The sequence below is a fragment of the Poecilia mexicana genome, unplaced genomic scaffold, assembly GCF_051168715.1.
Source record: "Poecilia mexicana isolate PSO_F unplaced genomic scaffold, ASM5116871v1 scaffold_6, whole genome shotgun sequence".
Lineage (NCBI taxonomy): Eukaryota > Metazoa > Chordata > Actinopteri > Cyprinodontiformes > Poeciliidae > Poecilia > Poecilia mexicana.
The window spans coordinates 23,453,497-23,470,479 of NW_028263375.1; the positions used below are offsets into that span (position 1 = coordinate 23,453,497).

Below are 16,983 nucleotides of genomic sequence, written 5' to 3' on the forward strand. Positions count from 1 at the left end.
TGATTTAGACACAAAGGTGGATTTTGTCGAACAGCCAAGCGAATATTACCTCTCGGCTCCACTCCGGGCCCATAAACGTGAACCCCGCTGGTGTCCACAGACGGTTCCACTTGCAGCACCTTTGGGAAGTAGGGAATAGCGTGTCCGCCGTACTTGATGGTGATGGTGTGCGTGCCGTGGAAGGATGGGATGTACGTGACGGAGAAGGTGTCCTCCGATGTTTTCTGGATGCGCACCTCGGCCTTGACGCCGGTCTCGGACACGATCTCGATGGTTAGCTCCGCGTCGCCCGCTCTAGTGCAGTCCACGGTGAAAGCGGCTGGTTCGCCCGCCTTGGCCTTCTCCAAGCCCGGTCCGCTAGCCGTCACCTTGCTGGGATCGAAGGCCGGGCGGACCGCCGCTTTGAAGGGAGAACCGGGGATGTGCCGCTCAGCGTACAGGATGTTGATGGCGTACTCGCCCGCCTCGGTGGGAAGATACGCCACCGAGCACGTGCCATCGCCGTTGTCTTGGCACTCGATCTTTGCCTCACAGGGACCCTCGACTGTCAGGCCAAGACCACCAGCACCAGCTCCTTTTGTGTCGATGGTGAAGGGAGCTGGTTTACCCACAATGCCGCCCTGCAGGCCTGGACCAAAGGCTCGCACCTGTAATGTAACAGGCAAATCATTTTGGAGTGAAATACCCTGAAAAAAAGTCATCATACAACCGCAAACTGTAAATCCATAACAATACAGCTGTTGGTTTCCACAAACCAGCTGTATTTCTACTAAGATTAAATAAATTTTACTGATAAAGTGATTTCTGAGAGCAATTGGTGGCACCACTCTTGTCCTCCAGAGCAACTTTTACATGCATTTCTGTTCCAACACACCTGAATCAAACCTTTAAGACAAGAGTTGAAGACTTCTTATTGAGAAGTATCAAAGTACAAGCAGTCAAAGACAAATAATATTTAGTTTTTTTATTATTATTTATAAAACCATGTGCCATTAATCTTCCACTTCATAGTTATTCACAAGTTTGCTAAAGTCTCTATTGTTGAAGGGTGTAGTTGTAACTTTTACCTTTGAAGGATCGGCCGGTATGACCGCTTCAACCCCAAAGGGACTCCCCATCACAGGGTTCCCATCATAGGTGACATCAACCTTGTACTGGCCCTCCTCTGGGGGAATGTACTTCACATAGTGAGTGCCTTTGGCTTTGTCTGACTCTAGCTTGCAGGGGATTGGTCGGCCAGAGGGAGAAGTCATCTTAACTCCTACGTTGCCCTGGCCACCGGCTCCCTTCGTGTTAACGGTGAACTCCTGGTCCCTCCCAACCTCCACTTCTGCAAGTGAGAGTGGAGTGAGGTACTTAGCTAGTACGGCTTTTACATGGAGCGTGTGAAAATGTACAACATGGATGATGCTTACTGGTATCTAACCCTTCCACTTTCACTTTTCCGATATCCAAAGCTGGTGCCACCGTGATGTGGAAGGGGCTTTTAGGGATGGGATCTCCTCCGTGGGTCACGGAAATAGCCATGTTACCCTGATTAAAAAAAGAGAAGAACGAATATTTACTAAAGTGAGGCGTCGTTACGCACGATGACACTTGTCAGACCGAAGCTCTCTGTACCTGCTGAAGAGCCGTGTACTTCACAGTGTAGGAGTAATCGTGGTTATCGATTATCTCAAAGTCACGAACCGCGTCCCCGGGGCCTGACGCTGCAAAATGGACCTCAGGCTTGGCCTTCCCAGCTCCCTTCGTGTAGACGGTGAAGTGGGTCGGATTGCCCACTTCCACACCTGAAAGGACAAGCATTTTCTAAGCGATGCCAGTCAAACCATCAGATTTAGCCGTGAAAAGAGGCAGAAATTCCCAATCGGACCCCGAAAGATCTCACCTGTCTTGTTGAGTCCAGGACCCTCCGCTCTCACTTTGCCAGCGTCGTGGGAGGGGTCCACCTTCACTTTGAACGGACTGATAGGAATTTCCTGATAAAAGCATCAGAAACCGTCAGGATGATGACAGAGTTTTTGACAGGTGGATGGATACAGCAGATGGCAGCTCTCTCTTGCATGTCAGCTCCAAATTCCTACCTGGTCAGCAAACAGCACCATGATGGTGTACCGGCCCGGGCCGGGAGGAGTGTATTTGACAGTGAAGGTGTCATTGTCATTCTTGATGATGTCAAAGTCAATGTCGGCCTCTGCAGGCCCGACCACCCCCGGGGCACACTTGATTCCGATGCTGATGTCTCCTAATGGTGCATATAAATAATATATTTTAAAAACCACAAAGTTGAATCAAGAGAAAATAAAGTAGAAGTTGCCAACCAGGGCTGGAATATAACGGCTGAAAAATGTATCCAATTTAAAAGTTTCATATTTGTTGATATCAATAATTATTGATTAGTTTTTTGTTTGAAATCTCTCAAATGCTGCCAATCTGGTGACGTGACCTTTCTCTTTTTTAGCCACTCTTTCATCTGGGTTGTTGTACTCATTTTTTCCTTCCACTCCACACCGTTCTGTTTATTTACCAAAGAGGAAGCTAGTTTAGCTGGTCATGAGAGATTGAGCAGCTAAACCTTTTCTTCTGCCTACATCTCCCACAATGCTGTTTGGTTCTGGACCTGAGTTCAATGAAATTATTCAATATTCTTTCAGAGGTAGAATCTATTAATATTGATCATGTGTTTATCCCCATACGCATTGTTGTTGATTTACTTCACAGCCAAGAGTATTATTACTGATACTGTAGTATCAGTAATCGTATACTGTGCTGCATGAGAGTCACCAGTTCTCCTTTTTTATAAATCACAAGCTGGAGGAGACGTTTCAGCCAGCCAACACCCAGGAGAGCCTTTCCTAACCTCTCACATCAGCTACTCGTGCACGCTCACCTTGGCCAGCCTCGCTGCAGTCCACGGTGAAGTACGTCGGCTCGTTCGCTTTGAGCCCCGTCTTCTCCACTCCGGGCCCATAGACCTTGACTTTGTCGGGATGACAGCCCTCTCCAACCAGCACCTAATGAATTCACAGTGTACTTAAAGCAGAGGCAGGCGAGCTGAAGTGCAACTTCTGCACTCCTCTTACTTTATCTATATTTGGTAAAGTGTCATCGCGTTAGATTGATTTAATTTTACACGCCGTATCCGTGGCTGAGCATGCATCTTACCCTGAAGGGGCTGTTGGGCACGTTGACCTCCCCCCAGGTGATAATGATGGTGTGTTTAATGGGTTTGGCAGGAGTGTAGACACACACGAACGTGCCGTCTCCCCTGTCGGTGATCTTGATATTGAAGGTGCAGCCTTCGGCGTCCTGGGCAGACACAAAAAGCCTCGCAGTCACTTCTGCTGTGTGCCAGCCTTATGCAGTATAAATGCCACATCCCTATGAATAAAAGATAAAGGCTCTGCAAACGTGTGCAACTACGTACCTGGGCATAGATCTTCAGGTGACCCTTCCCAGCCATGCGGGCATCAATGGTGAACTCGGTGGGTTTGTTTACGATGACCCCAGTTGGCTGCAAGCCTGGTCCGTAGGCTTTTACCTGCAATTTTTTTTTTTTTTTTTTAGATGTAAATGCAACAAATAAAGGTTCTTGAAATGTGGTTTTATACTGAAATGAACGGGAGTTACCTTTTCTGGGAACACGTCATTAACAGCAGGAAGAATGTGAGCCATGAAGGGGCTGTCCTTGATGTCTTCGTCGTCGCAGATGACGTGGACGGCGTAATCGCCGGGCTCGGTGGGCCAGTAGCGCACGTCACAGGAGCCGTCGCCCTTGTCGTCGCACTCGATTTTAGCCTGCGACGGGCCTTCAATGGAGAACCCTGGGCAAATTTAACATTCAGAGGGCGTAAAAAGCCTGGCAGGCAAAAGTATCCACGTTAACTTTCTCACGTTTTGTCTCGTTTCGCCCCACAAGCTCTCATGTATTTTGTCTGAGCCGTGGATCTGCGCAGAGATATCAGTGATTGACTTGGCTTTCCTGTCAGCTAAGGAGTACATCCGTGTTTTAGTGTCTTTGACGTTGTCCAAAACACTAGTCTGTATCAAACTACAGATAAATGTCTAAAGTTTAGTAATTTTACAAAAAAGCTAAATATTTTTTTACAGTTTCCAGGAACACATGATTATAAAAAATACCTAACAACTATAGAATAAATGGAAATCATAGACAATTATTCAGCTTAACTGTTCTTCATTCAAACCCTTTGGACTTTGGAGGTTTGGAGTCGCGTCGCACTGTTTCCATTTTCATATACCGGATTGAGCAGAGCTATTTGATATACTCAGAGCTAGTGATGTTGATTTACAACCTAACCTCAGTTTCAACTTCTTCATTTCATCCCTGAGCCATCTGCTGCGTTCTCTATGATGCCGTTTGTTCGCCAGTGTTTCTCCAACAAACCTCGACGGTCTTCTCAGAACCGCTGGATTTATACCAAGACAGGACTGCACACATGCCGAGTCTAGTTCCTAACTACGGCGTATCATTTTCCTTACACTTCAGGATCTCTGTGTGGGGTTGTGTTGTTAGATACAGAAAGTGGAAAAACTTTAAAGGATGTCATCGTGTCCGCAAGAGGCTTCAGAACAGTTCGACGAGCTGAAAGTCTTACCCAGAGTTCCAACTTCAGTGCCGATGGCTTCGACCACAAAATCAGCAGACTTTCCCACCATGCCGGTCTTCAGACCCGGGCCCCAGGCCCTCACCTTCTGAAAACCTGCTTCGTCTCCCACCTCCACTTCAAAGGGGCTGTGATGCACACAACAACGTGACTCGGCTTAAGCCTGATAATAGACGGGGACAAACAAGCTAAAGGCGACGCCGGGATCCTACCTGCGCGCGATTGGCTGGCCTCCCCAGGTGATGCTCACCGTGTATTTACCGGGACTCAGGGGGTAATACTCGCACTCGTACACTCCGTTCCCGGCGTCTCGCACTTTCACTTGTTCCTCAGCTCCACCTGAGGATGAACACAGAGGTTCAGCACAGTCTGACTCTTCACCGCAGATGTGAATAAAACATTCAGACACTGAGCTCAAACTGCAGAAGACGTTAAAAAAGGGAAAGAGAAGAAAGGGATGGAGAGAAAGAGGAGTCTGTGTGACTCACTTGGTCCTTTGACAGAGACGTTCAGGGCACCGCTGCCAGCTCCTTTGGTGAAAACTTTGAAGTCTGCCACCTCTTTCACTCTCACGCCTTTAGGCTGGAGCCCTCTGCCAGCAGCTCTGCAAGCGTTGGGGTTTATGGCTGAAAGGAAGAAGTGCAAGAGAGAAAATTATTTTCGGGGGGGGAAATGGGGACAGCGGTTTGACAGCAATGTTAGTATTCAAGCTGAATTCACTGGAGAGTCTTTAAACTCTGACGGAAAAAAGATCCTGAAAACAACAATGCTTTTTTTTTCTTTCTTTTTTCTTTTTGGAACAACACACTAGACCAGATACACAACGCAGAGGGATAAACCAACACATTACAGCCCAGATAGAGAAGCATCCGACAACATTTCAGTCAAGTCACTTAAAAATGTTGAAGGCAGGCTTTGAAAAGGAGAGATGGCTGATGCAAACTTTAGACATGATGGGAAAACAGACATGTCAACAGCACAAGCAGAGATACCGACACGAGGAAGAACGCAGGAATTCACAGAAATGCAAACGCAAAGACATTCTACGTCTACGAGACTGTTTGTACAACACTGACGGTTTTTGAACAGGACTGAACCACCAAGCAGCGAGAAGACGGAACAGGCGAACCAAGCAAGGCGTTACGCCGCGGCGCCCTTGAGTTTCGGGAAAGCACAGAGCGCAGAGCCTGGCATAGGAGGGATGGCGCTGGGATGGTTTGACAAGCCCCTCCTATCAGATGCATACTAACTTGGACGGCCAGGTTTTGAGGGAGGGGCACCCTTTGCTCCAGGAGGGGTGCGCACTGACTGAGGAGCTATCTGGAGAGGAGCTCCTGGGGGAGGAGCGACTGCCGGAGCTAGAAATGACAGACAGCGTGGGTTACGGACAGCAGAGGAAGTGCTCGGCTGTTTCCAGGGCAAAAGAACTAAATGACGGAAAATTGTGACAGATAGATCGCCCTGACACCAGCTTGCCCCCTAAGAAATCTGATTTGTCTGACAGTTAATGTACAACGCAGACGGATGGCTCACCCTCCGCGATGTTGACATTGAACGGGCTCTTGGGGATCTCCTGGCCAGCGAACAGCACGTGGATGGTGTGAGGGCCCTCCAGCATGGGGCGATAGGTGCAACGGAAAACACTGTCGCCCTTATTTTCCAGGATGAGTTCCACGGTGTCCTTTTTACCCTGCGGATCAACGATGACCACGCTGATGTCACCGGTACCAGCGCCTGGAGCGTGACAAAGACATACAGGGTTAGCACCAAGGAAAGCAAGGGGTTTTTGTTTTAGTTTTTTATAAACAGTTCTGGGGGATAAAGTGTGTTTTAGTAAGTACCAGCTGTGTAGATGTCAAAGTAGGTTGGCTTGTTGGCCACGTTGCCTGTAGCATCCAAACCGGGGCCCCGGGCGTGCACTTTGCTTGGGTCGCCCATTGCTTTAGCCACGTTGACGGCGTAGGGGCTCTTGTCGATGTCCTGACCTGCAAACAGCACCTTCACCTACAGTCGAAGGAGAAGGGAAGGGAAATGAAAGACGAGTCTGAAATCCTGTGGAATCCCGAAGTTTCCCATAAAAATGCGCCTCAGTTTCTGGCGAGACGCGATAAGATTTACGGGTGTAAGAATATTACACAGGTTTCCCACAGCGCCAAATGTTTCTCCTGTATAGGATGTTAAAAAATTGTTATTAAACGAGCATAAGATGACTGTTCGAACAATGTTTTCCTGAAGCACTTTCATGTTTTTACACGAGTATGAGGAAAGCACATGTACAGTACACTATGACACAGAATGACATATTTCTGACCATTCATACATTTAAATTTCAATCACATCATTTTAAAAAAGAAAGAAAAAAAACATGTATTTATTTATCTTCTAAAATATCTTCTACTTTTTCATGGGTTTTTTTTTCATACTAAACACTGGTAGTTTGGCATGACAGCAATACTGTCCAATTTTCTATTAAAAAAGCACATTAATATTGCTATTGTAATTAAAAAAAATCATTATTATTAGTCTGTATCACTGAATATAATGATATAATAATATTATTTTGCTCAAGTGTCAATGATTATAAGATAAGTGCCATTTTAATGATAATACTCCCATAATACTCATGTTATTTGTTGTCTTTTGTGGGGTTAATTGTCCTAAATAAAAGTAATACCAATGAATTATGTTGCAAATATATTAATTAGTAACCCTAAAGGTAATAAGAAGATAATTGTGAGTTTGTTCTTACCTTGTGGACACCCTCCACTTTTGGGAGGTAGGTGACAGTGTAGGTTCCATTCTTATTTTTGTTGGGCTTAACTTTGGCCTAGAGAGTAAAAAAAAAAAAAGTCAGAAAAATTAAATCCCAAGAAAAGATGCTACACTTTGTAAAAACCTGAAGAGTCAGCTGAACGGATGTTGAGATTTATGACTTGCCTCCTCTTTGTGTCCTTCAGGATCCTCGACAAACACCAGGACTTCCCCGCTGCCCGCCTCCAGAGTTTCCACGGTGAACACGGCGGGCTGCAGGACTTTGTTGCCATGAGGCTCAATACCTGGAAATGCAACAGGAAGAGAGAGAGAGAGAGAGAGAGAGGAGGCTTTAGGGAAGGCAGCTTGTCAGAAACAGGAAATCATAAAATAGATATTATTTTTTCAATAAATTAACAGAACTGAGTGAGAGAAGGCACAGAGTTTCAGGAAGGCTCAGACAAAATATTACCATTTAAAATCTTTAACATTTTTAATTTAGCTTATCGGTTAGGGTCCAGCTTGCATACCCGGCCCGTAGGCTTTGACCTTGTCTGGGAAAAGCTGCTTGGGTTTTAGAGGAGCGCCGGGTTTCAGCTTGGCCTTGGGGAACTGAGACAGGTAGGTCATGACCGAGTGCTCGTCCACATCTGGGTCCACGATTTCCTCAGGGGCGATCACCTGAAACCCAGAATGTGCCGCAGGGGTTAACTGTTCAAACTGCCCCAGGATGTTTCTGTGCAAAGACATGCTTTGGTTTTCATAAAAAAAAAACAACAAAAACGACGACGAATGAAAACTGATTCTTAAATGAACTGTATCTCATTTTCAACAAGGGTGTGGATTACTCTTTCGGCATAATAGAATTGGATTTAAGGATTAAACGTATTTATTCTCTCCACCTCTGACTTCTCTCTCTCTCTTAAGGCACTTGTTTGCCTGTGTATCACACAGTGGCACAAAGCCACGCTTCACAACGGTTATATTTAACCTTAGGACAACAGGGTTAAGCCACCATGGGGGATTTTATCCTGAGCCAGACCTCTCCCCACATCTACTTAACAACACCACACTGGATTCCAGTCCCCTCCACCCACCCAAAGGCCTGCAGAGCCGTGACATTACACCACTGGCTATCTAACACAAGCAAATGCTCGCTGGGAATAGATAACAACGTCTCTTAGCAAAACAAGCAAACAGCCCGCATGGTGCCCATTGTTATTCAGGGGAACGCTTACAAATGTACATGATTTAGTTGCCAGCATGGAGCGTGTTGAGAAATCTCACAACAAATTTGTGAACTTTACCAAATAAAATGCAATCGCCTACCGAGAGGCACAAAAAAAAGACAATGGAAGCGGTTGGTGGGGCGGGTGGAGGCAGAGCTGGGTAATAAATATTACATTTCATTCTCCGGGATGTTATCCTGGGAAAACACCAGCCTCAAACATAATCCTGTTTTTAATGAATAATTTCTAATTTTTGTTTTCTAATTAGATGTTTGCACTGGCCAACTATTGGTTGCTTTGTGCTTCTTCTGCGACTTCATTCTTGACTTTAAAGAGAACAAAGCAATCATCCCTGCTTCTGTTTGTTGTCCCTTAATGAGATCGGGCTCACCGTGCCGAGCGGCGAGCCGCACCCCGCGCCTGGGCGTCTGGGGCGGATCTTACCTGAGGGACGCCCAGCCAGTCGTCGGCCTGTTGCATGGCTTCTCTGGCATTCTGCACGGGCTGATTGGGGTCCCACTCTGCCCAGTCGGGACACAGACCTAGCAGGAACGCAAAAGAGGCCAGTTAGGAAAAGGCGTGCAACCGGTCTAACGAAAGGCAGCCGCTATAAAAAGGCCACTTAGGCTGTCAGTGTTATCTCTGCAGCGCTTGTGTAGCACTGCGAGACTGGCTGACCTTACCCACGCCGCCCTGCTGCAAGCGACTCTGTATGTGTGACAGCGGATGTCTCTATCGGGAATTCACAAGAGGCAGCTTCGACAAACAGAGCGGTGCGCTCGCTGCGGCTGAGCCTCGCATGCTCCGGGCTGCTAATGCCTAAATTGGATTAGTGCTGGCAATGGAGTGGTCACTCACTCAGAAGGCCAATGAAAGCGCACCAGAGACTGCTATGATCTGATCATTATTGACACAGATAACCACTGGACAAATGGGTTTCTTAAAAAAAACAAAAAACAACCAAATAGTGTATCATATTCAATAAATTAGAATATGAGTCTTGTTTATCAGATTTAAAGTACTTTCTGTTGTTAAAAATAGTTTTTTTTTTCATTGGTTTGAAGTAATACTCTAATTTTAAATGTCATAATTAGCAATCATCATAATTAGCGGAAGTAAAGGCGTTCAAACATTCGACTTTGTGTAATTAATCAATGCAGTTTGTTTCGCTTAGTGGTAAGGTTCCGGAAACAAATGAGCTTTTCAATAATATTCTGACTTATTAGTGGGTCTGTACTCTGTAGCTGTCAACATAACACAAAGAAGAACTATATATGGTTAAAAAACAAACAAAAGAGGAATAATCAATCCTACTGTTCAGCTTTGTCACAGCCTGGCTGGTGAACATGCTTTTATAAATTTGAGTTAAATTAGTGTTTCTAACACGGTTCCTGTGATGACAGAATTTCAGACCAAAATTTCCAAAGTTCTAAATCTCACAATGAAATCATCGTCAGGTATTTCTGTAGCGGTCACTTTGCAAAGGAAGGAAGCATGGATGAATTGCTACAACTTTTATACAATAGTACAGGGAATAAGTGCAAATGTTTAATCCGTGATCAGTTTGCCAGTAGGCGACACAAATCCCACAGCGTTCCAGACTTTTGCAGACTGCACAGAATCCCTGCACACACCGCAGCCACCTTCTCATCTTGTCTTAGCACCAGCAGAGGAGACAAAAACGACCTTGTATGGTCATTGCAGCAGCGCTGTGTTTGAAAGATGCGTCTCCTCAGATCAATGGCTCCTATAAACACAGTCAAACACGGTGTTCCACACTTGTTACTCCCCCACTTTGCTCTCGGCGAGGCAGACCAGAGGGAGGACTCACTCTTTAGCATTCATTGTTGGAGGCGAAAGCCTCGGCTGGCTGTTGATCAACTCTGCGTCCTTGTGGTCGTTGGATCTGAGGCTTAAGCAACTCCCTATGACAGATTACGCTGCATTTTGTTGCAGCCAAACATTCCCCACCCCTCAACTCCCCTCGATGGAAGAGGAGGAATGGTGCCCAAATTTGGGGGTGTTGTGTAGCACCGAGGCTATAAACACTAAAGCCAGACTTGGGCCTGCGGGCTTTGTAACACTGGAAGTCGAATGGTTTAGTTATTATGGGGACAGCTGACAGGGCAACTCTCCCAGCACAATCAGAAACCTCCTTCTTAATGCAACGAAACCCAAAACAGACACTCCGTGACAATGACATTTGAATGATAATCAGTGATTACCTGTTTTATAAAATGACCTGAGCTCGCAAAGCTGGGTTTGAACCCCTTAGCCGTCACTCAGAAAAGACTTGAGTGATGCCAGTGTCATTAAGGGGTTAAAACAGACAAAGGGCAACTGCGCTGCACATTTTCTGACTCAGCATTTCCGGCGGTCACCCGCTCTGAGCTCCTTACCAGGGGCGCAGTTGTCCACCAGGGCCCCGAGGGCTTTCCCGTCTCTCCAGTCGCGGTTGAAGTTGTTGATGGGCAGCTGCGGCACCTTGTTCTGAATCCAGCCCAGCAGGCGCTGCTTCGGGGTCAGCTTCTTGGTCTCCTCGTCGTCCTCGTCGTCCCACATGGGCATCGAGATGGAGTAGTGGAGGATGAGTGTCCATATGAGACCCAGGATGAGCTTCAGATTCCCGTCCACAATGGCTTTACTGTCTGTAGTGAGACAACAGAGACGAAGGGTTGAGATGTTGGACAATCGAACCTAATTTGAAGTGTTTAATGCAAAGGATTTTCTGAAAATCTCTCTTCCTCGCAGTTCTTAAGAGACGGCCACTCTATTTTAAGAAAGAAAAAAAAACCCGATGACTGGCTGCTGAGGTGTAAAGAATGCAGCACTCCTCACAAGCCCCCTTACCCGCCGCCCGCCCCCTGCTCCTCGAGGCATTTTCTCCAAGACAGCTGTCTGGCTGAAGACCCTGTGACAGTTTGTCATGCAGTCACAATAGTCCGCTCTGAACGCAGTGACAGCTGAGGATGTGTGGAGAAATGGATCTCCTCTCTGCATAAATGCCACTTGGATTTCAATTACCTCCCTAAAGTTGCTGCGCCAGAGAGAGATAAATCATGTAGGTGCAGATTAGAGTCCCCTCGCAGTGTCCACGCAGCTCATTTCCAAAAGTTCTCAGAGGGGGGAAAAAGTTTGTCAAAGAGGCTCGCTGAGTCGCACTCGGATGCTGACATCCAGCTATTAAAGCCAAACATTTACAACCTCTGAAGAGTTGGAAACTTTTCTTCTTTTTTTTTTTTTATCGATTAACGAAGTTGCTTAACTGAGGACGGTTTTGTAATGTTGCCTGCTTTGCTTCTCAGGCCGGTTATGTTTGATGTGTTGCCGCTGGACTGGCAGAGACAGGTGGGAGCAACGTCTGTGCGGCTTTACGGGTGACCGTGTGGCCAGAGAGGCATCCGTCAAACCGCATCGAGTTACACGCCGTGACACATGTGCAACTGGTGATTCTCTTCGGCGTCCCCCGCTGCAGCGAGGCTCGAGGCTGTATTTTCGGAGGGCTCCCTTCCCTCGCTAGAGCGTGTGGGGAAGTATAATGCCGGCGCTTTGATGATCACACCTTTTTTCTGTCAAAGCAATCTTGACCCAGGGCCAGCTAGGATGTCCGCGCCAAGCAGAATATTAAGCATGAGACTCATTAGCTATGAGGAGCAGCGTTTAAGGTATAATCTGTGATTGTGACCTTTGCTCTCCTGTGATCAGCAGCGGGGCTGGAGATTGAATCTGGCCATTTGCAGTGTGGGTATACACACACACACACACACACACACACACACACACGCCGGAAGGGTCTCTCCTTCACAGTTTGACGGCCAAAACCTCAACACTGCCAGGAATTTCACTGAAATGTGGGAGCATCATTAAAGCAGATAAATGCTCTCAAACTCTAAAAGGAAATCTACGGAAGAGAATTAGGGCCACAGGAAAAAAGAAAAAAAAATCTGACTTTAATCTCAGAAGTCTGAGATTAAAGTCAGAACTGTTTTTTGTTTTGGTTTTTTTTTCCCAGTGGCCCCAACCGTCTTCCGTAGAAATCGGTGCTTTTCAAATCAAAACTCCAATTTTGAACGAGTCTGATTCTTTTAAATGAGAAACAAAAGGACCTGCAGGTTATCTGATGAAGCTTGGACCTTAACAGAAAATGCGGGAGCCCCGTTTATCCTGATTTACGCATCACAGCATCAAGACTAATCGATGTCCGGGTCAGTGCATTTAAAGACCAATAATAGCAGGAGTTCTTAGTCGTAATGCATTCATTTAATCATTTTATCCATTGACAAATCCGGTTTTGTTTTGATCAAAATTTGAACTTATTGGTTCCGATCAGAAGCAACAAATGAAAAACCGGCCTCATCAAATTTTTTTAGCCGTTTGACTCGTGTACAACTCATCCTGCACTCTATTTAAGTCACGCCTTTGTAATAATGTGGACGTGACGGATAAGACAAATACACAGCAAACTAATGCAACCTGTGCGACTGTCACAACGGACTTAATGTGCCCGATATGCACAAGAGCCGCCGATGGCCTTAGATCGCCCAAATCGCCCCTCACCTCCGACCTGCTAGACACAGCTGTGTTTGTGAATGTGTGAGTGAGACTAATACCCATCTGTGTAAAAACTGTATCATTCTCATTAGCACAGCCTTGATACTTTTCCAGCCCCCATAGCTCAGCACACTGCAGCAGCAGGAGTTAGTTCAAGCTGGCAGAGCAGCCGCTGGGTAAGGGACCCGATCCAACTCTGCGACCTCGGTGACACATCCTGCAGTAACTTTCCAATAAAGCTCCTGACCCCCAACTCAACGCTGTCGACACAGAGGCCTCCGTAAGCCACGTCTCTGTTGCCTGGCACCTGGTTTAATAAAACACCGAGGCGATTATACCCTGTTTTTTTTATCATTATCAATTATATTTCACTTTGGATTCCACAGCTAATTATAGGTCAGCGCGTGCTTATCTAACGTGACCAGTACGACGTGCAATCTGTCTAATACAGCACATTACTCTGTAAATGCCATTGCAAAAGTGAAACATGGTAACGGTAGGATCATCCTCTGGGATTACTTTTATTTAGCAGCAACAGAGAGGCATCTTAAAGCTGATTGGAGGATGGGTGGAGCCCGAAAAAAGAAACATGTTTGAGTCTGCAAAGGACTTCAGACTGATGATGGTTTATCTTCCAGTGGTACGATGGCTCTTAGAAATACATCTAGAGGTGCAGTGGCATGGTGTAGATCTGTGGTTCTCAAACTGTCTGAGAACCACTACCCTGATGTCCCACTTTTAGTGGTACTCTGAAGAAAGTATGTCCTTAATTATTGGCAGAGTAAATACAAGCATAGCAACCACAATAGTGAACCAATAATTGGTATCAAATCAGACATAAACTGCTTCAGTCGTAGTTCTTACCTGATGAGCTCAGCGACCAGGCTAGCTGCTGTTAGCAACACAAACAAAACACCATGTATTTCCCTGCATCTTATTTATTTATTTATTTATTTATTTATTTATTTATTTATTTATTTTTTAGCACTGAACCAAAGTGTTTACCAAAGAAGGTTATGCGCAAAATAGTGTGACTGATTAACTGGACATAAGTCAAGAGAAAAAAAAAATGACAAAACACTATTTTTCAAAACAAGGTTTTAAATGCAAGGCGTCCATGTTGGATCTACAGGCCAGGATTAATGAGAAACCTCAGAACTTTCTGACTTCTAGGTACCTTTCTGGTAGTTTATTATTATTATTATTATTTATTTATTTATTTATTTATTTTATATTTTTTACTTTAAGCATGTAAAAATTGGACCCATAATTAAACTGCACCCTTCAATAAGACCTAAAAGAAAAAGTCAAGCTCATGTTGCATAAAACAGTGGTATCTCAGCTGTGTCCATGTCCTTTGAGAAGGACTGGTTCAAATGAGAAAATACTTTGTTAGAAAGCCCCAATTTTGCATTCAATCACGTTGACCTCCAAAGACTTACAGTTTTACATGCAGAGAAAGGTCATTCTATAAATGCACGCCTGATGGCACTTGAAATAAATATCAAATCAATAATAAAAAAAAAAGAAAAGAAATCAGCATAGCAGCTCACCTATTGAGACCAGCTTGATGTGCTCCCTGTCCAGGAACTCCAGCGCCACGGACACGTTCTCCAGCTTCATCTGACGGAAGTTGGGCCTGCTGTGGTGCTTCCTGTACATCTTCTTCTGACTCAGCACCTCCAGGAGCGAGATGAGCTTCAGGCCGTCGCTGAAATCCCTCTGCAGGTCGGAGATGGTCTTGTTGACGCACTTCAGGTGCTCGTTGCACCACCTGGTGAAGGTGTTCTGCTGGATCTTCTTCCACGGCGCGTCCTCGGCCAGGTCCTTCTCCGTGGCGGGCATCTCGTCGTCCTCCTCGTCCCCAAAGTCCGTGGCCTGGTAGTACTGCGGAGGCAGCTGGTCCTCACCGTAGTTGTTGCTCATCATGATGGCCCTGTCCGCGTCCACTTTCGTTTCTTTTCTTTTTTTTATTGCTCGGCGGTGACACCCGTGTGTGGAACTGCGATGGAAACTTTTAGCGGGTCGACGGCAAAAAGCGAAAGGGGGAAAAAGTTCGGTTGAGACTGAGCAAGGATTGTTCAGACACAGATGCGAAGAATCCCTCTGGCGGCGGTGATTTGAGGGGGGTTAAAGGATCCGGTAAAGCAGGAGGCTTTTCTTCTTTTGGCACCTTCTGGTGACGCTGTCCTCTGAGGACTGTGCTTGGAGGAAAAAAAACAACAAAAAAAGTAGTGGCTTTAGAGGCAGGTGAGCTGGAGCAGAGCGTGTTTGACTTGCATGCAGAGAGGAGGACCGAAATGGGGTTTATAAAGGGGCCGCGGGCCGCGTCACCCTGCGTCTGTGATCATGGTCTATTTGTTAATCCATGAGGAAAACCGGAGTCGGGCTCGGTTTACGGGGGGGGGGGGGGGCTGTGATTGGTCAGACCCGGAGCAGCGCAACAGTTGTGGCATGCACCTTATTTTTAGGAGCTCCAATTCGGGCGACTGAGAGGGAGGAGTGGACCGGGACTCACTGACCGATTGTTGTGGATGTGTGTTATTCTGCGCTGGGGGGGTGGAGTGGATGAACAACTGGACTAAGAAAAGAAGGAGTAGTGAGTCCCTGGGGGCCACGGGGTTTTCATGTTACAATTTAAGATTTTATGTTTCTCTCTCTCTCTCTTTCAAATTAAAATCCTCCTGTGAGTGCTGTAAAGAAGAAAAGATTGTGGGTTTTAAAGAATGAGGTCATTATATGAGGTGACTGAATCGTGTGTCTGACAGCGATCTGCCACCACAGTGAGATATGCATTTCAAGCCAAGGTCAGCGTACTCACAGAGGCTTATGAGATTATATGTTGCACCATATGGGCTACGTTTTAAAAAAAAATCCCTATTTGGATGGGCAGATTCTTGCACTTTGCAGTTGCAGAAGAACCCTGTAAAATGATTCGTGGCCCTTTCGCGTTTTGTCTCGGTGTGTGTCGGCTACACGCTCAGCAAATCTGGCATTTGTAGGAAAAAGCGCTCTGATGGGACAAAACTGACGTTTCTGGCCTATATGCAGAATGCCGTTTGTGCCGGAGCGCACGACGTGCCTTCAGCGCAACACGGTGAGGGCAGCGTAATGCAATGTTTTTCTTCAGCAAGCAAACAAAACCAAATCGGGGCTGCGAAAGACTTGAGGCTTCACCTTCCAGCAGGATAAATGTCCTAAACATACAAGCAGAATCATTCCAGGTTTCTTCTGCTGTTGCGTTTTTGTTGCACTCATTTCACATCATCGAACTGATTCTGAGGAAATTCAGAAAGGAGTTTTCAAGTGGTGATTTAATTTTCTAAGGGGAAAATCTGTCCAAACCAACCTTGGTCTATGTAAAACTTGCACCATACCTTGGTGCAAGTTTTACATGATGATATCCTCTGGGGTTTGCTGTGGTGGCGCAGGCGTTAAGCACAACCCGCATATGGAGGCCTTAGTCCTCGACGCGGCTGTCCAGGCTCGATTCCCAGCTTGGTAACCTGTGTCACATATCTCCCCCCCCCTTTTTCCTGTCAATTCACTATCAAATAAAGGCCACTAGAGTCAATAAAACTAAAAAAGAAAAGGTTACATCCTCCCCTTACGTAAAGAAAAGATAAGACACAAAACCATTAAACTGGAACAAGAAATAATCCCATATCCAAGACTTTGGTACGCCAGTGAAAATGGACTTATATAGCACTTTATCTTTATCAAGTCCAGAGGACCCCAAAAGCACTTTATGCTACATTGAGTCATTAACCCATGACTCAGTGTAGTAGCAGTAGTAGTGAGCTACTACTGCTCTTAGGTCTGGAAAG

The 16,983-nt window shown here is 46.0% G+C and overlaps 1 protein-coding gene across 4 annotated transcripts in view; it reads right to left on the reverse strand.

Annotated features, from left to right (window-relative positions):
* The window catches only part of LOC106916484 (filamin-C-like), a 29,279-nt gene extending 13,749 nt beyond the window's left edge, over positions 1–15,530 (reverse strand). For 2 of the 4 annotated variants that reach the window (XM_088006444.1, XM_014984811.2), the window contains exons 1-22: positions 14,710–15,530; positions 11,005–11,253; positions 9,050–9,147; positions 7,907–8,057; positions 7,563–7,681; positions 7,375–7,452; positions 6,467–6,629; positions 6,159–6,359; positions 5,876–5,983; positions 5,114–5,251; positions 4,838–4,964; positions 4,617–4,753; positions 3,631–3,824; positions 3,428–3,541; positions 3,166–3,309; positions 2,891–3,014; positions 2,085–2,245; positions 1,889–1,979; positions 1,621–1,790; positions 1,416–1,533; positions 1,068–1,330; positions 50–647 (exon numbers count right to left, since the gene is read on the reverse strand). In XM_088006444.1, the coding sequence (XP_087862570.1) occupies positions 50–647; positions 1,068–1,330; positions 1,416–1,533; positions 1,621–1,790; positions 1,889–1,979; positions 2,085–2,245; positions 2,891–3,014; positions 3,166–3,309; positions 3,428–3,541; positions 3,631–3,824; positions 4,617–4,753; positions 4,838–4,964; positions 5,114–5,251; positions 5,876–5,983; positions 6,159–6,359; positions 6,467–6,629; positions 7,375–7,452; positions 7,563–7,681; positions 7,907–8,057; positions 9,050–9,147; positions 11,005–11,253; positions 14,710–15,085 (3,922 nt within the window). In that variant the 5' untranslated portion in view covers positions 15,086–15,530. The remainder of the gene's footprint in view (positions 1–49; positions 648–1,067; positions 1,331–1,415; positions 1,534–1,620; positions 1,791–1,888; positions 1,980–2,084; positions 2,246–2,890; positions 3,015–3,165; positions 3,310–3,427; positions 3,542–3,630; positions 3,825–4,616; positions 4,754–4,837; positions 4,965–5,113; positions 5,252–5,875; positions 5,984–6,158; positions 6,360–6,466; positions 6,630–7,374; positions 7,453–7,562; positions 7,682–7,906; positions 8,058–9,049; positions 9,148–11,004; positions 11,254–14,709) is intronic. The other 2 variants (XM_088006446.1, XM_088006445.1) reach the window with 1 other exon arrangement.
* Between the last annotated feature and the right edge of the window lie 1,453 nt (positions 15,531–16,983).